Raw genomic sequence first — 22,412 nt, 5'->3', positions numbered from 1 at the left:
CGTGCCGTTTCTGTGTCATGGTCTGAAGGCTGCAGACCCAAGTGGGGTTTTCGTGTTGTGGTTTGAAGGCTGCAGACCCAGGTGGGGTTTCCGTGTTGTCTGAAAGCTGGCGTCCTTCTCTGGGAACCCCCAGCCCTGTCTTTGCTCTCGAGGCCTGGCTGGGGGGGGCCTGCCCATTGTGCACGCCTGCTGCTATGCGGAGTGTCCCCTGACGCAGGCGTCACTCACAGCTGCGGACGCGGTTCCAGCAGCGCCTCACATCCACTGAATAACGGGACCTTCACCTCCTGAACCGACGTAAAACCGTCACATGGGCCACAGCCCACAGGCGTGGATTGCAGGGCAGGAGTGTGGTGTGTGATCACGTGGCCTGCAGTTGGGGACCAAGTTTGAAGTCTGGCTGCCCCGGGTGCCAGCTGGGTGACTTGGACACACTCTTCAGCCTTCCCATGCCCGTCTCCTGATCCCGCAAATGGTCTTGAAGGACCTGCCCCAGGGTCCCCTCGACAGGGAGGGGAAATGCTCTGTGAAGCTCTGGGCCTGCTGCCTTTGGCAGAGAGAGTATTTGGGAAAACCACGGTGGAGACAGAGGATGAGGGACAGAATGGCCAGGTGGACGGGGTGAGTGGATCACAGGTGAACCCGGTGAGACTGCAGATGCACAGCTGTTTCTGGCCAGCGCGGAAGGCGGCTGCGTGTGGTTTGACCGAATGGACACGAATAGACATGAGGCGTTTTCTTGTATTAGGTCGGTGCAAAAGTAATTGTGGTTTCAGATTGTGAATTTTAAATCATTACAACTGGGCTCAAACACACCTTTATTCGTCAAAATAGGAACCATCACAGTCCACACGTTTTTGCCAGTGAGAAATGAGTTTATTCCTGTAGCATAAATATCTGTGCTTCAGGATTTGACAAACTCTTGGAAACATTTTCTGCATCCTGCTGGTTGTGGAAGCGTTTTCCCTGCAAAAAGTTGTCGAGAGGCTGCAGAGGTGACAGTCGGTTGGCGAGACGTCAGGCGAATATGGCGGATGAGGCAAAACTTCGCAGCCCAATGCGTTCAGCTTGTGAAATGTTGGTTGTGTGATGTGCAGCCAGGCATTGTGGTGGAGAATTGGGTCCTTTCTGTGGACCGAGCCCGGCGGCAGGCGCTGCAGTTTTCGGTGCAACTCATGGATTTGCTGAGGACACTTCTCAAGTATAATGGTTTCGCAGGATTCAGAAAGCTGCTGTGGGTCAGGCCGACAGTGGCGGCCAGAGAGTGACCACCAGACAGCGACAGCCAGACAGTGACCACCGGACAGCGACCACCAGACAGTGATGGCCAGTGACCGCCAGACAGCGACTGCCAGAGAGTGACCCCCAGACAGCGACGGCCAGTGACCACCAGCGACCGCAAGACAGCGATGGCCAGACAGTGACCGCCAGACAGCGACGGCCAGACAGTGGCGGCCAGAGAGTGACCACCGGACAGCAGCCACCAGATAGTGACCACCAGACAGTGACCACCAGACAGTGACCACCAGCGACGGCAAGACAGTGACCTCAGACAGCGAAGGTCAGAGAGTGACCAGGCCCTTTTTTGGTGCAAGTTTGGCTTTTGGCAAGTTGGAGCTTCTCTCAATTCAACCGTTAAGATGGTCATCACTAGTCGTCGTATAAAATCCACTTCTCATTGCACATTGCAATCCAGTCAAGAAACGGTTCATCATTGTGTAGAATAAGAGAAGACAATGCTTCAAAACAGTCATTTTTTAAAAGTTTCACTCAGTTCGTGAGGCACCCAGTTACTGAGCTTTTTCATCTTTCCGATTTGCTTCAAATGCCGAACTCCTGTAGAACGGCCGGCGCTGAGTTCTTCGGCAGCTTCTCGTGTGGTTGTGAATCGGCTTTGATGGTCGCTCTCAGTTGGTCATTGTCAACGTCTGACGGCAGCCACTGCGCTCCTCATCTTCAAGGCAAAACTTCTGCTTTACAAAACTTCCCAAACCACCACTGCCCTGTGTGTCGTTGGCAGCTCCTGGCCACCACTGCCCTGTATGTCGTTGGCAGCTTCTGGCCACCACTGCCCTGTATGTTCATTGGCAGCTCCTGGGCCAAGTGCGTTGTTGATGTTGTGATTTGTCTCTGTGGCTTTACGACCCATGTTGAACTCTAATAAGAAAATGGCTCAAATTTGCTTTTGTTTAACATCATTTACGTAGTCTAAAATAAACATAAAATAAACAGCAAGTAACAAGTCATTAGCAAAAACATAAAGTGAGAAATGCACATTAAAATGGTAAATAACATAACGTTTATTGGAGCACATATTCCAATATCAAACGGCAAACATTCCAGCAACGCGAGACCACAGCTACTTCTGCACTCAACTCAGTTGAAACACACGACAAATTTGTCACCTGCTGTACCCGGGCACCGTCGTGTCATCTACAAGGCCCCGGGAGGCTGCCATGGGTGAGGCCTGGTGAAGTCAGGAGCACCGTGCATACGTCTCTGCGTTATTTTCAGGGATAAAAGTCATATATTCAGGGCTGGGCGCGTTGGCTCACCCCTGTAATCCCAGCACTTTGGGAGGCCAAGGCGGGCAGATCACGAGGTCAGGAGATCGAGACCATCCTGGCTAACATGGTGAAACCCTCTCTTTACTAAAGTAAATACAAAAAATTTAGCCAGGCGAGGTGGCGGGCACAGTAGTCCTAGCTACTCGGGAGGCTGAGGCAGGAGAATGATGTGAACCTGGGAGGCAGAGCTTGCAGTGAGCTGAGATTGTGCCACAGAGCGAGACTCCGTCTCAAAAAAAAAAAAAGAGAAAACCGTACATTCTCAGCATGAAAATTCAGATATTACAGAAATGCCGCATAGGAAATAAAACATTCTGTCCCGTGATAACCACTGGGAACAGTTTCTTCCAGATGTCTATGTGTGTGATTTTCAAAATTCTTGTTTTTACAAAAATAGAAAATGTTTCTAATAGCATATGTTTCAAAAAACATGGTATTTTGTGATGTAGCAATAGCAAATGCATATTTCCAGGAGCTGGGGGTGGAGACCAAGGGAAGGGGCCAGTGCCGTCCCTCTGTGGCCAGGGCCCTCACGGGCATATTCTGCCAGGTCAGGAGGACTCTGGGGAATGGGCCGTGCAGCGGCTGGGAGGAGGGTCCGGGCACAAGGGGCACTGAGAGGCTGCAGGCGGGCGGGGCCGGTGTTCTCGCTGGAAGAGCTGGGGGCGCCTTGGCTGGAGAGGGGCCCCCGGGCTCGCCCACCTGCCCAGCCGGCCGGAGAGGGGCCCCCGGGCTCGCCCACCTGCCCAGCCAGCTTGGTTCCTGGTCAGGGCCGGTTCCCACCTGGTGTGGTTTAGAGTCCGGGGCAGCTGGGAGAAGCTCCAGGCCCAGGTTTCACCGGTTTCCCATGTGGTCAGGCAGGGCTGAGGGATGCAAGGTGTGGCAGCCGTGTCCAGCACCCCTGGCACCCACCAGTACCTCACGGGGAGGGCGTTGCTCGGTGCCCGAGAAGCCAGAGGGTCCCACGAGCAGTGGGGATGGCCACAGGGGGGTCTTTTACGCATCGCGCCGTAGAAGCCGAGCCACAAAATGAAATGAGTCTGGAGTCCAGGAGAGATGCACATCACCCCGCAGCAAGGCTGCGCGCCGGTCCCTGTTCCCGCGCAGGAAGCCCTGTTCCCGCGCAGGAAGTCGTCCTGTTCCTGCGGGAAGGGCTGGCTGCTTAACCACAGGGCACTCCAGGAAGGGACTGTCTGGTCACTGCGGTGGCGGGAAGAAAATGAAGATAGCAAGAGAGACGGCTTCTGAGTAAAGTTCACGGCGCTGCCGGCAAGGCCGGGCACTCCTGCGTGGTGCGGCCGTGTTTCCCGTGGAGACGGAGGCGGGGACAGCGGTTCATGCCCAGCCACAGGCCCAGGGAGGACAGCGCCAGGCTTCCAGAGCTCGCCCCTTCACAGTGAGGACGCCGCTCCGCACCGCCCTGCCGGTGACAGCTCCAGCCTTGTCGAGGATTGGGAGTCAGGTCTCCCCCGCCCACCGCCACCCTGGAATTCACCTTCCAGATGTTCGTCCCGGACGCACTGAGACCCAGAGATCTGTTGGGGCCGGGGACCAGGCAGGGTCTCCCCTGCTCCCGAGGAGGGGGCCCAAGTCCACAAGCGCCTCCCCTCCGAGCAGCCACCAGGAGCCCCGACGCCTGCCCTTTGCTTGCTGCTCCCGTCAGGGGTTTACCAGGCTCCCTGCCACCCTGCACCAGCCATGTGGCCTCAGGCAGGGGACCAAGCCTCTGTGCCTTGGCCTCATGTTCACCTGCAGACGATGAGGTTGGCCCCACCTGCCCTGGCACAAGGTTGTGGGGCTTCCTCTTCACCCTGCTGCCACCTCCTGGGCCCGCTTTGTTGGTTAGGGATAGAACAGCAGACGTCCTCTTGGTTCCTCAGGCTCGCACTGATGGAGTTTTGTGTCTCAGAACACACAGAGCCGAGTGCTTCACCGGTGACCGCGGGGGCGTGGGCTCTAACAGTCCACTGCCATCCTTGTTATACAGGCTCTGGCGTGCATATTTGTTGCCTCATGGTCTCGAGATGGCTGCCACTCCTCCAGACCTCACATCCACATCACTAACAAAAAGAACGGAGAGGGGCAAAAGGTTCTGCCAGCTGAGGCTGTTCCCTTTTTTAAAAATCAGGATAGGCCGGGAATGATGGCTCACACCTGTAATCCCAGCACTTTGGGAGGCCGAGGTGGGTGGATCACAAGGTCAAGAATGACCAACATGGTGAAACCCTGTCTCCAGTAAAAATACAAAAATTAGCTGGGCATGGTGGCGGCGCCTGTAATCCCAGCTACTTGGGAGGCTGAGACAGGAGAATCGCTTGAACCCAGGAGGCAGAGGTTACAGTGAGCCAAGATCACACCACTGCACTCCAGCTTGGTGACAGAGCAAGACTCCATCTGAGAAAAGAAAAAAAATCGGGATAAGTCACAGCTTTGCCAAGAGCCCCATTCTGAGGCCCCTGCTTCCACCTCATCGGCCAGGATTCTATCAGCGGCCACCTCCAGCTGCCCATGGGCCAGGGAATTGGTGGTTTGTGGATGCAACCCCAGTGACTCAGCGGAGTTGGGAGCCACAGCTCCGGCCTCACTCACAGAAACAGTGCCTCCCACCCACCCTGGCCCTGGTGATCTGACAATGCCTCATAGCCGGAGTCCTGAGGACGCTCTCTGAGCCCCTACGTCCCTGACTGCAGCACAGCCTGCCTGTGCCTGCTCTGCACTGCCCCATGGCCCAGGAGGACTGAGCTCGGGCCTCAAGCATGCCTGCATGTCACCGCCAGTTAACCCCACTCATCATCCATCTCTGCTCAGAGCTGGGGTTCGGGAAGCCATCCCTGACCCCGGCCAGGGCGCCCCTCCTGCCCGAGTCCCACGGCCCCGGTCGGTCCTCCGACTGCATCCACACACGACCAGTGTGACATCTGATCCTTGCCGGCCTCCCCTCTAGATGACAGTTTCGTGAGGGAGGCCGTGTGTCCCCAGCGCCTCCAGGAGAACCCTACAAGCCCTGTTGCTTTGCTTGTTTCGGCCAGAAAAACAGCTCCGACTTCATGGTATGGCCTTGCCCTCAGGCCCTGTGCTAGGCCCACAGCGCTGCCAAAGACGACGTCAGTCCTCAGTGTACAGGGGGATTTTTGACCTGACGCCCGCGCACAGCAGGGGCCCCTCTCCTGTCTCTCCTCTCGCTGTGATGCCCCAGCCTGGGGCCTACAGACGAGGGGCCCCAGGGCCCCACCCATCTGTGGAGGAGTCGGCCATCTACCCATCTGTGGCCTCTGCAGTTAGTGACGGCCCCTCAGCCACCCGTGTTTTCCTCATGTCACCAGAAAGGGGTCCCCATCCAGACCCCAAGAGAGGGCTCTTGGATCTCATATGAGGCAGAATTCAGGGCGAATCTACAGAGTAAGGTGAAAGCAAGTTTATTAGACAAGTAAATAAATGAGGTGAAGAGAAGAATGGCTGCCCCACAGGCCGAGTGGCCCCCAGGGCTGCTGATTGGTTATTAATTAACTTCTGTGGTTATTTCTTTTTTTTTTTTTTTTTTTTTTTTTTTTGAGATAGAGTCTGGCTGTCGCCCAGGCTGGAGTGCAGTGGCCGGATCTCAGCTCACTGCAAGCTCCGCCTCCCGGGTTTACGCCATTCTCCTGCCTCAGCCTCCCGAGTAGCTGGGACTACAGGCGCCTGCCACCTCGCCCGGCTAGTTTTTTTGTATTTTTTAGTAGAGACGGGGTTTCACCGTGTTCGCCAGGATGGTCTCGATCTGACCTCGTGATCCGCCCGTCTCGGCCTCCCAAAGTGCTGGGATTACAGGCTTGAGCCACCGCGCCCGGCCTTCTGTGGTTATTTCTTGATCATATGCTGAACAAGGGGTGGAATATTGGTGAGTTTTCTGGGAAAGGGGGTGGGATTTCCCGGAACTGAGAGCCCCACCTTTTTTAGACCGTGTAGGGTCACTTCCTGGTGTTGCCGTGGCATCAGTGAACTGTCATAGCGCTGTGGGGAGTGTTTTAGCAGCTAATGCATTATAATGAGCGTATAATGTGCTGCGAGGACGACCACAGGTCACTCGTCGCCATCTTGGTTTTGGTGGGTCTTGGCTCCTTCAACATATTTGTTTGCTTGAGATGAAGTCTCGCTCTGTCACCCAGGCTGGAGAGCAGTGGCGTGTTCTCCGCTCACTGCAAGCTCCGCCTTCCAGGTTCAAGCAATTCTCCTGCCTCAGCCTCCCGAGTAGCTGGGACTACAGGTGCATGCCACCACGTCCGGCTAATTTTTGTATTTATTTATTTTTTAGTGAAGACGGCGTTTCACCATGTTGGCCAGGATGGTCACGATCTCTTGACTCGTGATCCGCCTGCCTCGGCCTCCCAAAGTGCTGGGATTACAGGCATGAGCCACCGCGCCCGGCCTACTGCAACCTGTTTTATCAGCAAGGTCTTTGTGACCTGTGTCTTGTGCCGACCTCCTCTCTCATCCTGTGACTTAGAATGCCCTCGCCATCTGGGAATGCAGCCCAGTGGTTCTCAGCCTCGTCTTGCCCAGCCCCTGTTCAATATGGAGTTGCTGTGGTTTGAATGGCTCTGACACTCAGACTTCCACCCTGGCTGTGGGGCCAGACGGTCAGGTAGCATGGGGGTGACCACAGGCATCGTCACCCAAACCAGGACACCTGAGAGTTACCAGAGGTGCTATTAATAATCACCCCAAGTCAGGGGTATCAACTAGGGTTGTCTTGGGCAGTGGGGATGTATGGCTAGTAACTAGTATTAACTAGTACTGACTATCTGCTGCGTGCAAGGAAACCACAGCAGCGACGGTCTTTGCCAGCTGTGCCTGCCGAAGCAGCATGGATGTGTCAGCTCTTGGATGTGTAACAATCCACTCTGAAATGTTACGGCCTAAGACAACCATTTCCTTGGCCCACAGCTCTGTGGATTGGCACATGGCCTGTGTGGAACAGAGCAGCTCTGCTCTCAGCTGGCCTTGCTGATGCCGGCAGTCAGCCGCCAGATGAGCGAGGTTGGCTGGTTGGGGTGGGGAGGAACGGGCTCAGCTGGGCGGCTTCTCTCTGTTCCGCGTGGTCTCTCCTCATGCTGGGGGGCAGGTTACAAGACAGAGATCGGTGTGAGCATAGTCTCCCGAGACCCAGCTTGGTCTTGGCACTGGGTGGGTTCTGCCCCTTTCTGTTGGTCCAAGCAAATCGTGACGAAGGGCTAGGGTGATAGCGTCCCTCTCTCAGTGGGGAGAGCTGCACACATTGACACCAGAAGGTGAGTCCAGCTTGGCCCCAGTTGCTCTCAGCACAGAGTGCAAGCTGGGCTCTGGCTTCCTTCACCTGATCTTCCTCCAGTGTGGCCAAGAAGGGCAGGGCCCAGGCCTCCTGCCTCTTGAGAGCCTCTGAGAGGTGGGCTGCGTGCCTCTGGCTCCCACAGGAGGATTTTGCCTGATCCTTAGGTGTTGGTCTCCTCTGGCCCACAGAGTGGAGAATTTATTGCCAATATTTATCTGAAATTTATAGAGGGTTTAAACTGTTTCCCTTGAGGCTGTGATGGTAGGGCCTTTAAATTCTCTCTCTGTATAAGCATCAGTCTCCCAGGGAACGTGGCAGGAGGCAGATCTGCCAGTCAGATGATGTATTGGTCCCTGGCTTCAAAATATGTGAACAATTACAAGGTCATTAACTCCGACACAGAAAAGAGACCTGCCCCGGGCGTGGGGACGCCGCGCACCAGTGCCACTTGCCTGAGGAGTCATGCAGGGTAGGGGCGGAGGGGGCTGTCCTGTTCTTTCCCTGTTTTGCAGGGATTGGAAAGGGGATGTTGCTGAGGGCATGGGGGTTCACTCTCCGACTTTATCACTCCTGAGCTAATGGCACTGCTGAAAAGCCAGGTCACACAAGCTGTGGGCCCGTGTGGTTAGGGGCAGTCCACACACCCCAAAAGCTCAGGGATCTGTGGCCCAAGCCTGGAGACTGAACCTGCCCAGCCCCCAGCCGTGACGGGTCCTTAGCTAATGATGGAAGCCAGCCGACTCCCACCACCTGGGAGCCTCGCCTCTCCCGTAACTTCGGTCCTTCTAGAGACATGGTGGGGGACCCGAGGGCCGAGAGACCTGAGGCTGCATTCACCCAAGAAAGGGCCTCGGTGCCACCTGCAAGCTCAGCACACACCAACGGGGCTGGAACCCACGGACCCGGCTTGGGGAGGCCTTGTAGACCGCCAGCAGTCTCACCAGGTTCCCGCGTGGAATCTCCCCAACGCCTCAAAGCCCCGGGGACAGAGTGGCCGTACGTGGCTGTGGAGTCCCTAAAGGGAACACATTCATTCCGCAGCTGTTTATCAAGCACCTACAGTGCGCCGGGCCTCGCTCTGAGCACTGGGAGGCGGCTGTGAGCAGAAGCGACAGAAACCCTGTCCTGCGTAGCTGAGCCGCGGGGAGGGGCAGGCGGAGACGGGGATGGACAGGAAGCGGCGCCATACTGAGGGGTGTGAGCCTCCGGTCCAGACACCCAGCCGCAGGGCAAGGATGGTGGCCCTAAACAGGACGTAGGGAGAGGACTCACACTGAAGGCTGATGGCGACATCTGAGGTTTATTTTTACTTTTTATGTTTTCAGACAGGGTCTCTCTATTACCCAGGTTGGAAAGTGTTGTGTGATCTTGGCTCACTGCAGCCTCAACCTCCCGGGCTCAGGCGATCCTCCCAACTCAGCCTCCCAAGCAGCTGGGACCGCAGGCACGCACCACCACACCCGGCCCGGCTACTTTTGTTCGTTTCTGTGGAGATGGGGCCTCACTATGCTGCCCAGCCTCGCTTGTTTTTTTAATGGACAAATGGGACTGTCCTTGTTCATGGGGTGTGGCGTGCCGCGCTCAGGTCAGGCGATAGCACAGCTGCCATCTCCACATTTGCCATTTCCTTGTGTGGGGGCTTGGCTCCTCCTCCCAGCTGCCGTTTGGGTCGTGGTCAGGTCCGCGGTCCTCCCTCAGCGGCACCGGCACCGGCACCTGCTCCTCTCTGCCCGTGGTTTTGGTCCTTTTTTTTTTGAGACGTAGTCTCGCTCTGTCACCCAGGAGTGCAGTGGTGTGATCTCAGCTCACTGCAACCTCTGCCAACCAGGTTCAAGAGATTCTCGTGTTTCAGCCTCCTGAGTAGCTGGGACTACAGGCATCTGCCACCACGCCCAGCTAATTTTTGTATTTTTAGTAGAGACGGGGTTTCATCATGTTGGCCGGGCTGGTCTCGAACTCCTGGCCTCAAGTGATCCACCCGCCTCGGCCTCCCGAAGTGCTGGGATTACAAGTGTGAGCCACTGTGCCTGGCTGGTTTCGTGCCTTTAATCTCTCTGGCATTGGAGCTTTGAAGGCCGGAGGCAGCAGAGCATGCAGAGACCCGGGAAGGATGCCCGGCATGGGCACCGCCTGTGCCAAGGCCTGAGGGGTGCACGTGGGGGTGCTGGGAAGGCCACGGTGCTTCGAACCCAGGGGGTGGGCAAGGCAGGTGTCAGGAGCCCCTGGGGGGCTTCGTGTTCCCTGGGGTGAGGCCCGAGGACAGGATGCTGTGGTGGGTGGGGGGACCAAGTCTGTGGCCTCAGTGCTGGGGGTACACAGGGAGGCTGAAGCTGCTGGAGGCCGCCCCAGAGGCCGGTGTGCCAGGTGCTCCTGAAGACGGGCGGGTGGATGATGGAGGACGAGGCTCTGTCTCACCCTTGTGGAGCTTCCTCCATTCTGACCCCTTCCGGTGAAGGGCGGCTCCGAAGCTCTTTCCCCCGTGGGCCCCACCCCCTCCTTCTCGTGAAACCTGGGTGGTCTCAGGTTGAGGTGGAGACATCGGCAGAATGGGAGGGCGGCGTACGGGATTCACCAGCAAGGCCCCTTCCCGCCGCGAACAGAAATCCCGATGCTGGTCTTGAAGGCAGAAAGGAAGCCCCGGCTCAGGGGCCTGGAAAACCCCAGGCTGGGCTCCCAGCAGCTCCAGGCCAGCTTTTCTCAGACAGGCTGTCCCACAGCAGAGACAACAGACAGAAACCCAGAAACCACGACGCTCCCAGGGCACCCTCCTGCCACAAGGTGAACCAACGCGGTTCACTCCCTCGGGACGCAGAGGCCAACCTCGGCCGGGCGCAGCAGCACAGACTCCACCGTCCCGGGGAAGGAGCCGGAGCCCTGTGGGTGACGTGGGACTACGGGCTGGGGTGTCCCGGGCCAGGCTGAGCAGCGAGGAGGCTCTGGGTCGCCGGACTGGGGCAGGGAGACTGGCGTTAGCCGCGTGCTGTGTAATCATCTCCTGGAGGAGGGAGCGCGTCTGGGTCTGTCCTGCGGCGGGTGGTGTGGGAGAGGCCGTAAATGATCGGCGACATGGACTCCCGGTTCTCTCCCGCCTGGGACTTGGCTTCCTGAAGGCAGAGAGTCGCGAGGAGGGAGGAGCCCCCTGCTCCTCACACGAGGGACTGGGGCTCTGGGGTGGGCTGACAGGCGGCCCCCGAGGATGCAGCTGGGGGCCCTGTGAGGGTGGCCCTCTTTGGGAAAAGGGGTCTTTGCAGACGTGATTAAGATAACGGCCTGGAGATGAGAGCAGCCTGGACCAGGATGAACCAGAGTCCAGGGACGACTGAGGGATCCGAGCTCCGCTGGGCAGAGGCTCCGCCCTGTGCGCCCCCACAGCTGGCACTGCCCTTGGCACCTTCTCAGCACCGTGGAGGGAACGGGCAATGCCAGGTCTGCCCATCCTTTCTCGGGTGGTGGTGGGGATTCAGGAGATGAGGCAAGCACAGTGCCCACCCGGGGCCTGGCACACTCGTCCAGCGCAGGAGGCTCAGGCCTGAGGACCTGAGCACAGCGGAGCTTGGGCCACGTGGATCAGACCCCTTTGTTCATGGTGACGTCAGCCTGTGGGAGGCACCAGCATTTTATGGGGTGGATGGGATGGGACAGCACAGGATAGAGGTGGATAGGATGGGACAGGGGCTGGCTCAGGGCTCTCCAGGGAAGCAGATTAATAGCAGACATGGGTTTAGATGTGGATGTTCATCTAAGGAATTGACTCACGGTTATGGAGGCTGAGAATACCGAGACTGGCTGTCGGCTGGCAGGTGCCCAGGGGAGCCGGTGGCGTGAGCTCCAAGCCTGAAGGCAGGAGAGGACCCACGTCCCAACCCGAATCGAGCAGTGTGTGAACACTCCCTTCCTCAGCCTTTCTGTCCTACTCAGGCCTGCAGGGGACAGATTTAAACACGGCTCCCACCAGAGGCCATGCACAGACCACCCAGCATAAGGGGAGAGCAAATGTCCCGGCGCTCTGTTCCCTGCCACGTTGACACAAAACTAACCCTCACAGGCAGGACAGCGTGGCGGGACAGGCCGGTGTTCAGTGAAACGGAAGCACGGAAGGATACGTAGTGATAGATACATCTATACTGTGTGGGGGTCGGAAGGCCGGGGCTGCGGGCGTTTATTTGCTGGGCTGTTGTTCAGACCCAGGCTGCGTGTGTTCTGGGCGTGCGTGGGGCGGCATCTGCACAGCAAGCGGCTGTTTGTAAACAGATTGTTGGTGTGTTCGGGTGCTGGGGGAGGTGGGTGGTGCAGTGGGGCGGGGGGTTCCCTGCACAGAACAAGCACTGGGGGTGGGAACCACAGGATGAAAAACCTGTTAAGTGTTCAGGTCGGTGGAATAACTGCCCCACCAGCCCCCACGGCCGTCGTGTAACGCACAAGAGAAAGAGGAGCCTGCACCAGACACAGCCCAGACCTGCACCTTCTCTGTGGGCGGGGTCCCCTGAAAACAGCCCCCAGGAGGCAAAGCCCTGGGGCCCACCAGGCCTGCAGGTGCCCCAGAACGGAGGGCCGGGCCCCTCGGCCTCTCACAGGCCCCTGGCTGGCTGGGCTGCCCGCCTGTCGGGAAGGCCGCCCGCACCCAGCGCCGTCTCTCTGTAGGTGTGGCAGTGTGGTGGCAGCATGGAGGTGCTGCCCTGCTCCCGCGTGGCCCACATCGAGCGCACCAGGAAGCCCTACAACAACGACATCGACTACTATGCCAAGCGCAACGCCCTGCGCGCCGCCGAGGTGTGGATGGACGACTTCAAGTCCCACGTGTACATGGCCTGGAACATCCCCATGACGGTGAGTCCCCCACGGCCGGGAGCCAGGGCCACGCCCCAGGGTCGGGGTCAACGTCATGCTGGGCGCAGGGAGGCCCCGTGCAGTGTGAGCAGGTGTGTGTGGGTATGAGTGGGTGAGCTCTCTGCCTTCGAAGGAGCCTTCCTCACACTGGGAAGAGACCAGCTCACACCAAGCTGTTGTGGTGGACGTTTTTCTCTCAACTGCTGGTGGTTAGAAGCCAGGGAGGGGCGGCCTTTCCCCAACCTGGTGCCGCTGCCTCAGCCAGGGCCCCACTTAACACCCAGCACGGCCCCCTCCCCCAGCCCTGGGCAGCCTCAAATGTCTGGCTGTTTCGTGAACGGCTCATACACTGTGTGGCTTCCCGCCCTCAGCACCACATTTTCCAGGTCACCCCCGCCGTGGCTAAGTCACGTCCACGGTGTGAACGGGCCGGTCGTGTGGATCCTCCTTCGTGGATGGACGTTTTGGCTGTTTCCTGTTGGGTTTTGGCCTGTGAGTGGCTGACCTGCTTCAAGTCGAGGATTGCTGTTTGTTTTCTAATTTGTAGTTGACCAATTTCCCATAAAGAGCCTGAATTCTGGCTCTTCTCAAAGCGCCCCAGCCCCCACAAGCCTAAGAAGGGCAGGTGCTGAGACAGGAGGTCGTGACCCTCCACCCATCCCACCACCCCCCAGCGTCTCTGGGAACCACCCCCTTCCTTCCCTGGCCACTGCGGGCATTGGGTCCCTGAGTTCTGGGAGGACTCATCTTAGAAACAGCCTTGTTTTTTGCATCAACCCCAGTAAGAACCAGATCTTAAGTCATGACCCAGTGTGCACACACGTGTATTTACATCCGTCCACATACAGCACTTTGCATCCACAGTACCAGTCATCCTTCTCATTCACGATATACTACTTCTTAAAAATTCCACTATAGCCTATATTGGTTCACCACCCCCTGCTGGACTGCACCCTAGCGTGTGGGCGACACGGCCTGGAGGGGACCCAGGTTGGACCATTCACCGTGCAAACCCAGCATCCCACCCCCAGATCAGCTCCCACGGCAGCTTCCGTCAGGCAGGTCAGGAGTCTGTGGACACGTGCACTTGTGTCTGAGCGATGAGAAGAGGGTACCCGGTGCTCCTACAGCCTTGTTTTCCATGAAGTGATTTGGAAAACGTGCAGGGTGACAATGTCCCCAAGTGTGTGGGCAACTGAGTGAGGGGCTCCAGGCCCCCAGGCAGTGAAGCCGGCAAATGGCTGTCACCTCCCTGTGTCCAAGGGCCCCGGCATAAGCCCCTTGACTAATCAAAGCCTCATAAGAAAGCAACGAGTTTCTGGTGTGATTGCCCCACTTTACCAATGAGAAACTGAGGCACAGAGAGGGTAAGGGACTGTCCCAGGGCCACACACCAGAAGGTGACAGGATTCAAGCCCAGGCCCCGCAGGCCACGTCGTCTGCCCTCCTCACAAGGCCTGAGCCTGGAGGGTCCCTGGGCAGGAGGCAGGTGCTCCCTCAGGGCTGGCTGTCCATCAGAGAGTGCTGGTCCCACAGCCCCTCAGGCCCCACAATCCCAGGAAAACACAGACCCCACACTCGGCTGTGGGTTCTCACGGCAGAGGACACGGGTCAAAGTCAGCAGAGGGAAGAGACGCTCGGGCCGGGCCCAGGAGAGACCAGGCGCGAGCTCCCAGGTGTCCCCTCCCGGGGGGTCCCGTGGACTTGATTCTCCAGCACCCATGCGTGACAACACGTGCCAGGCAGGGCCAGCCAGGAGCCCCCGAGCCTCGGTGTCCAGGGTCCTCACCGGGCTGGTCTCGTAGACATGGCTGACCTTGGTCTCCGCCCTCCAGCGGTCACACCAGGTGAGCAGGGCCGTCTTCTCAGGCAGGAGGTTCCTGGGCCCAGGTGGGTGCGGACGAGCCGGCTGCAGCAGGGGCCATCGGTCCAGGCCAGGGCTGGTCTTCAGCAGGGCCCTTCCCCTCTGGAGCAGCTGCCTCAGACCTTCTGTGGATATTACGACGCTGGGGTTCCCACCTAGGGGAGGCTGCTCCTGTGAGGGGACTCAGTCCCTGGAGCCCCCCCAACCTCATCATGGGGACAGTGACACTCATGTGCCCTCCTGCCTACTTCCGGCCTTGCAGAACCCAGGGGTGGACTTCGGGGATGTGTCTGAGAGGCTGGCCCTGCGCCAGAGGCTGAAGTGCCGCAGCTTCAAGTGGTACCTGGAGAACGTGTACCCGGAGATGAGGATCTACAACAACACCCTCACGTACGGAGAGGTAGCGCCTCCCCCGAGGGCCCCGCGCAGCCTGACAGGCCTTCCGCCCTGACTCCCGCGCACACGTGTGCATTCAGTGGGAGGCAGGCACAGCCACGTGCACACACAAGGTGCAGGTTCACATGAACACATGCACCTGCAGACACGCATGTCCATACACACCCATTCCTTCACAGGGACCTGCCTAGAGGCAGACGCAGTCACATCCATGCACACACGTGTTCACATGCCTGATTCAGATGTACCTATGCACTCACATGTATGTGCACGCAGGCATGCATGCACTCACCTAGACGTGTGTACAGGGACACATTCACAGGCATGTACACAAATCCATGCAAACATATGTACAAGTGCACGTGGATACGAGTATACATCTGCACACAGTTTTGCTCATGTAGACACAGCTCTTCATACACAAATGTTTCACTAACTGCATGAACCCCAAAGGGGCCTGCATGTGCACAAACATACAAGCACTTGTTATCAAGGAGCAATAATGTGCGTGTGTGTAAACATCTGCATCCACATATGCAGAGCCGTGTTCATACCCCACCACGCGTGCATGCAGGTGCCCACACAGACGCACACGATGGGTGATATGCACGCCCACACTCATACAGGCACATCAGCTACACAGAGACCCGTCTCCGCCGGCCCCCACCTGCACTGCGCTCTGTAAAGCCAGCAAGAAAGTGCTGCTCTTCTGTCCTCTCCCCGGTCTATGCAGGGGACAGGGTGCCTCCCACCCTGGGAATCGAGTGTCCCAGCCCTGAGCTAGCATTTGGATGGGGCAAGGAGAAGGGTCCCTGGGGTGGATGGTCCTCGCTGAGCCTCCCCTCCCTCAGCTCCTGGTCCACGCTGCACTGACTCCAGTCCCTTGGGCACAGAGGTGTCCCAGGCAGCGCTGAGAGTGCATCGGTGTGTGGCCCCGTCCCCCAGCCTCCCTGTGCTTCTGCTCTGCCCACTCCATCCTCCATCAGCCAAGCTCAGGCACTGCCCACCCAGAGCAGCTGGGCGTTTCTAATTTGTGGTCAACATTCTCAGCGGTCCCAGTTCAAACCTGTGTGCCCTCTTGCGGTGGCCATGATGGAGGGGTTAGCTGCCGCCGCAAACCCAGCAGCCTGGAAACACAGTGGACAAAAGCAGTAAGCGTCTACCCTTGCTCACAAGCCAGGGCCACCTGGGCAGTGCTGCTGGCCTGGGCCAGGCTGTGCTGATCTCGGATGGGCCCGTTCTGGTGGCTGGAGGTTGGCTGCCCGATGACAACTCACGCCCCAGCAGGCTGGCCCGGGCTTGTTCTCAGAGTGGTGTCAGGATTCCTTCCCAGACGGAGTGGAAGCTGGAAGGTCTCCCAAGGATCCAAGCCAAGGCCAGCCCAGACTCCAGGGCCGGCGAGCGGTCTCTGCCCACTCAGCGGGAGCTGCAAGGGTGCAGGGAGCAGGCGGCAAGGCAGGGAAGCCACCCCGGCTTAGGGCCTCCATCCCTGCTGCTGAGAAAGGCCGACACCGCCGTCCTCAAGCCTCCCCTATTGACCAATGGCCACGTCTCCATCTGTGCATGGCAGATACGTCCACGTCTCCATCAGTGACAAACTCAGTCGGCCACCCGTTCCCGGGAGGTCCAGCAAGTCCCTTCCCAGGCAGCCCACCCACCCGGGCCCTCCACAAGCCCCCCTCCTCCGGGGAGCACCTGCTCAGGTGCTCGAAGCTCTGTGGGGCTCCACCCTCAGGTGACCCTGGACGTTCTCTGCGGCTTCTGGTTGCAGGTGAGAAACAGCAAAGCCAGCGGCTACTGCCTGGACCAGGGAGCAGAGGACGGCGACCGGGCGATCCTCTACCCCTGCCACGGGATGTCCTCCCAGGTAGGAGCAGCAGCAGCCACCCATGGAGCTCCCAAGGGGAGCACCCCAGGCCACCCGGACCCCACACCCTGGGGCAGAGGCCCGGGGCCAAGCCAGAGTCTGCTTGATCACGTAAGCCCAGGAATTGAGACCAGCCTGGGCAGTGTGGCGAGACCACCCCACCTGGGCGGGACTCCCTGCAGTGCGGGCCCAGCCCCGTGGAATCGGCGGTCAGGGACTGGCCATCGTGAAGGTCCGAGCCATTCTGACCACAACCTCCATAAAGAGCTGGGCATTTCTAGCCCCACGGGAATGCGTGTTCCGCTCACACACGGCGCTTTTCAGTGAGCTCTGCATGTCACCCAAAGTAAACCCGACTCCTGTCCTCCCCAAAATGAGTGGGGCCACACTCTGAGTCTGAGCCCCGTTCATGACGTCTGTCAGGAGCCTGGCCCTGCGGAGCTTCTGGGCGCCGTCCAGCTCACATCCCCACGTGGGCCCTGCCCGGCAGGCCTCTCCCACCCACAACAGTGTTCCCAGGGTGGGAGGCTCCAAGGCAGCCGCTCAGGGCCCCATTTGCAGCTCGCGGCAGCTCGCACAGCCTTTCTGTGCTTACCAGGGAGAGCCTGGGCTGGAGCACGGGCCATGGCACCCCCGGGCCTGGATGCTGCTCACACACAGCCCCGGTGGTCCTGTCCCCAGCTGGTGCGGTACAGCGCTGACGGCCTGCTGCAGCTGGGGCCTCTGGGCTCCACAGCCTTCTTGCCCGACTCCAAGTGTCTGGTGGATGACGGCAGGGGCCGCACGCCCACCCTGAGGAAGTGTGAGGATGTGGCAAGGCCCACACAGCGGCTGTGGGACTTCACCCAGGTCAGCCATCGGGGAAGGGGAGCCGTGGGGTTGGGACAGGGCCGCTGGGACCCCTGGGCGCCTCTGCCACTAGAGCCAGCCCACTGGGTGGGAGCTGGAGTGCCGCAGTGGGTGGTCAGGGGACGGGGCCTTGGATCAGCTGCTCCCTCGAGGGCCCCAATGCTCGCCGAGAGGGCAGGTGACTGGCCAGGGTCACACAGCCAGAGAGGGGCCGGGCTGGACAGTCTGATCATAGCCCTGCATCTGCCTCTTCCAGCCTCAGGTGCCCAGGGTAGAGGCAGGATTTAGGGAGGGAATGAGGTGTGATTCCAATCTGGGCTGCTCTGCAGGAACGATGGGAGATCCTCAAAGCTCCACTGACGTCAGCCCCTTCCTGGTCCCCGGGTGCTGCTGTGATGCTGAGTTTCCATTCGAGCTGCCCCAAGAATGAGCACGAGGGCTGAGAGCACGAAGCAGCCTCCCTGGGGTGGGGGTGGGGGACGAGGACGCCTGACCCCTGGCTGACTTGGTGTGACTGTCCCCACAGAGCGGCCCCATTGTGAGCCGGGCCACGGGCCGCTGCCTGGAGGTGGAGATGTCCAAAGACGCCAACTTCGGGCTCCGGCTGGTGGTGCAGAGGTGCTCGGGGCAGAAGTGGATGATCAGAAACTGGATCAAACATGCACGGCACTGACCCCGCCTCTGCCTGGACCCCACGGACCTCGGGAAGGCGCTGGGCCAAGCCAGTGTCGCTGAGTGGCCGGGGTATGCCCAGCAGACACAGCAGGGCAGGGCTCTATGTGTGGCCAGGACAGCAGAGGCCAAGGGGCCGGGGTGTGGCTGAGTGACCAGGGTGTCAGCCACTGCAGCTGGAGTACAGCTCCTCCTAGGACAGGCGGCTCTACCCAAGGGAGGGCGTCTGGGGACAGTGACGCCGACTCAAACACGTGCCTTCTCCACGGTATCTCCTGGCCAGGCTGCTGGGACGGCCGCCACCTCTGCATGTACCACAGCCCCTACGCCCCACAGGGTGGCCAAGCCCCAGACCACACGCCAGGCGGCGCCCCGGCGTCCTCCACCCACGGCCTCCCATGCTCCAAGCAGCCTCCCCCAGCCCTTGCAACCGCTCAGCCCTCCAACCGAGACCTAAGTTCACACCTCACAACACAGCTCCTCATGGTCTGGTAAGAGGGGTGCTGGGGGACATGGATGGCGACAAACCTGCAGCTGTGTCTAGGAGGCTGGTGCGACTGCCTCAGCAGAGACCAAATAAAGAGGATTAGGCAGCAGCGCTGTATGTGTCTTCCTTGGAGCTGAGCTGGGGGGTGGGGCCTGGGCCCTGCCACAGCCCAGCCCCTCGCCTGTTTTAATAAATACTGTTTTATTGGCGCCCAGCCATGCCCATTTGCTTACTATTGTCTGTGGCCACCGCTGTGGGGCTGTCGGCGCAGAGTTGAGCCATGGCCGCGTAGCTCACAAAGCCGCAGACGTGGACTCTGGCTGACGCCTGTGCTGGGATGTGGCCCGACAGGTGGCCTCACGTGTGCAGACAGACCATGAACTCAACACAGTCAGAAAAATGGAGGAGAGCACGTCCCCTGCAGCCGCACATGGCAGCTGGAGGCCGTCGGCCTGAGAACTCGCCCGAACAGAAAACCAAACCACATGTTCTTATTCATGGGAGCTGAACGCTGTGTGCACACGACACAGAGAGGGAACAGCAGACGCCAGGGACTCCAGAGGGGCGGGTGGGGGGAGGACGAGGGCTGGAAAACCAGGGGACTCCAGAGGGGCAGGTGGGAGAAGGACGAGGACGAGGGCTGGAAAACCATCTGTCGAGAGCCGCATCCACTCCCTGGGTGAAGGGATCGTTAGAAGCCAAAACCTCAGCATCACGCTATATACCCACATAATAAACCCACACATGTATCCGTGAATCTAAAATTAAAAAAAGGCCCGGCACGGTGGCTCACGCCTATAATCCCAGCACTTTGGGAGGCTGAGGTGGGTGGATCAACTGAGGTCAGGAATTCGAGACCATCCCGGCTAACATGGTGAAATCCCATCTCTACTAAAAATACAAAAATTAGCCAGGCGTGGTGGGTGCACCTGTAATCCCAGCTACTCTGGAGGCTGAGGCAGGAGAATAGCTTGAACCCGGGAGGTGGAGGTTGCAGTGAACCAAAATCACCCCACAGCACTCCAGCCTGGGCCACAGAGAGAGACTCCATCTCAAAGAAATAAAACGATAGGCAGGTACCAAATTTGGCAAGTCCAGGCTCCGAGTCTCCAGGGAGTGCGGACGCTGACCTGTTGTCACCAGTAGGAGTTCAGCCTGCAGGGACACTTCACGTCCACTAGCCCTGGGGGAGGCGGTGGGGCCGTGCTTCACTGCTCTTTCCAAAGCCCGGGGTGGCGTGTTCCTCCCCCAGCACCCTGCCGCTGGGGTGCCCACCCACCACACGGCCCCTCTGCTCAACCCCTTCCTCTGGGACTCCCCGGTTGCTGCTTCCTGTTCCTGTAAGAAGCCCTGAGGGGTCCCAGTTCCTCTGTTCTCAGCAGAGAATTCTCCCAGCCCCAGCCCAAGCCTCAGCCCTCTGCTAGTCCAGACCTGCCAAAACTCTGTGGCAAAACACGGGCAGTGAGTGGGGCCCCAAAAGTCAGTGGCTTGCCAGGGACCTCCCCCCGGCCCCCAGCCAGACTCACAGGACTCCAGAAGTTTCCCAGGCGAAGTCAGGATGTGCAGAGTCCCTTAGCTTGCAACGCACAGTGCCTGTAGTTTAGACCAAGAGGATAGCAGGTGCAAACTTGGCTCGCTCACACTCCAATTCATTAGGCAAATTGACAGGCAAGTCAAAACTGGCTTGTTCGTAGCCCACACAGGATCCCACGTAAAACCTGACACCTGGAAAATTACTCTTGAATCCTCAGTAGAACTCCCGCCCTCCAGAGAAGTGAGCATTCCTCCTGCTGACGGAAGCCTAAGGCGGCCCCACCTCACCTGGCCCAGCCCCTCCTCCCTGGCACCAGGAGGAGTCCCAAGGGGAGCGCCTGGGGAGGCCTCGGGTCCCTGCAGGGCGGCGGAGGTGAGGCACTGTCCACGCTCTCCAGACAGGAGACTCTTCACAGGCGTGACCTCGACGTGGTGAACACTCTGCTTCACCAAAGACCCCCAAGCATCCTTATTTCCCTGACTATTCCCCTCTGTTCTTACCTGCTTCAGTGGTCACACGCCTCTTGAGACCTGCCCCTGTTCCGGAGAAAGTGCCCATGGATCCTAAAGATCATTTACTCTAAAGAGCTCCCCACCCTCTCACGGGTGGGCCAGAGCTGGAGACGTCCCAACGTCTGCTGCTGCCGCTGCACCTGCTGCCACACGGTGTCACTGTTGAAGACGGTCCCTGCGCAGCTGCGTGGCCAACACTTGGCCGTGGCCACCAGGACATCCTTGCTGGCCTAGACTCACGCCTGCCTCACAGGGTGCCCCACGTGGGGAGCAGCCATACCTGTTTAAGTCGCAGTGACATGCTGATGTAGATCGGATGCTTGTCCCCTCCAAATTTCAGGTTGAAATTTGACCAACATGGAGGTGGTGCCTGCTGGGAGGTGTTTGGGTGGATCCCTCATGAACAGTCCAGTGCTGTCCTCATGGTAACTGACTCTAGTAGTTCCCAAGGGAGCTGGTTGTTAGAATGGTCCTGGCACCACCCTCCCTGCTCCCTCCCTCACCACGTCCCCTCTGCTCCGAGTAGAAGCTCCCTGAGGCCTTCCCAGAAGCAGATGCTAGTGCCAGGCTTCCTGCAGGCCTGTGGGCCAATTACACCCCTTTTCTTCATGAATTACCTCGTCTCAGATGTTCCTTTATATACAGAGCAAAATGCCAAACAGACGGAGATACGCACTTGCCCTGACCCCAGCACAGTCCCTGGGCTCAGGAAAACGTCAGCGCCGTCTGCGGGCTGTGCCGTCCGTGGGCTGTGCCAAAGCCACTGTGATCCCCTAAACCCTTTGACACGTGTGGACACGTCCCTTCCTGTAAGGCACAATCACTCCTCCTCATGGTCTTCTCTGTCCTGTTTCGTAACCATGGGTCCTTGGTTGGGGTCACCCCAATTGTATCAGGTGGGATCCAACCAGTCAAACAAAGGGGATTTAATATGGAGGACCGATTGCCCAAGTGAGGGAAGAACCGAGGCTCTGACCAGGGGACGATGAGTCGGCCCAGGCTCACAACTGCGGAGACCCCTACCCACACCCACGGGCTGCAGGGCCTGGGAGCTCGGGCTCTGGCGGTCGGCGGGGGGCCTGTGGCAGCCAACTCCAAGCTCAGAGACGGCAGGCTGGTCACCTGAAATGGTCCATGGTGGACAGACAGACACCACAGCTGGCGACGTGACACGCCATGGCTGTGCTTCCAAGAGTTGGTGTCAGACACTGGCCAGCACACCCCCAACTCACTCTCCCAAGACCCCCAGACGCAGAGCATCTCCCCAGTCCGACGGACGCGACCGAGACACAGGGCACCTCCCCAGTCTGACGGACGCGACCGACGGGACGCACAAGAGATCCCTTTCGGAGCAAGGTCTACGGAAATGCCAGTTCCTGTCTCAGATCTTCAGAAAAACTGCGGCCATTCTCTTCTCCTAAGAGGAGGAGGAGGAGGAGGAGGGAGGGAGGAAGATGTTTAAATAAGGGTGAAATTTTAATCCCATTTATTTCTTCAAATACCTCAGGTAGTACTGAGCACTCCTGTGCCCATTAAGGAGAAACAGAGGC

The 22,412-nt window shown here is 58.9% G+C and overlaps 1 protein-coding gene across 3 annotated transcripts in view; it reads left to right on the top strand.

Moving 5' to 3' along the window:
• GALNT9 (polypeptide N-acetylgalactosaminyltransferase 9) overlaps positions 1-18,927 on the top strand; it is a 121,687-nt gene extending 102,760 nt beyond the window's left edge. For all 3 annotated transcript variants that reach the window (XM_050747774.1, XM_050747775.1, XM_050747776.1), the window contains 5 exons: positions 12,496-12,681; positions 14,808-14,945; positions 16,713-16,808; positions 17,490-17,657; positions 18,184-18,927. In XM_050747774.1, the coding sequence (XP_050603731.1) occupies positions 12,496-12,681; positions 14,808-14,945; positions 16,713-16,808; positions 17,490-17,657; positions 18,184-18,330 (735 nt within the window). In that variant the 3' untranslated portion in view covers positions 18,331-18,927. The remainder of the gene's footprint in view (positions 1-12,495; positions 12,682-14,807; positions 14,946-16,712; positions 16,809-17,489; positions 17,658-18,183) is intronic.
• Positions 18,928-22,412: the final 3,485 nt, after the last annotated feature.

The sequence above is a fragment of the Macaca thibetana genome, chromosome 11, assembly GCF_024542745.1.
Source record: "Macaca thibetana thibetana isolate TM-01 chromosome 11, ASM2454274v1, whole genome shotgun sequence".
NCBI classification, from domain to species: domain Eukaryota; kingdom Metazoa; phylum Chordata; class Mammalia; order Primates; family Cercopithecidae; genus Macaca; species Macaca thibetana.
Note: the sequence above shows the minus strand (reverse complement) of the source record. Positions and strands in the feature narration are given on the sequence as shown.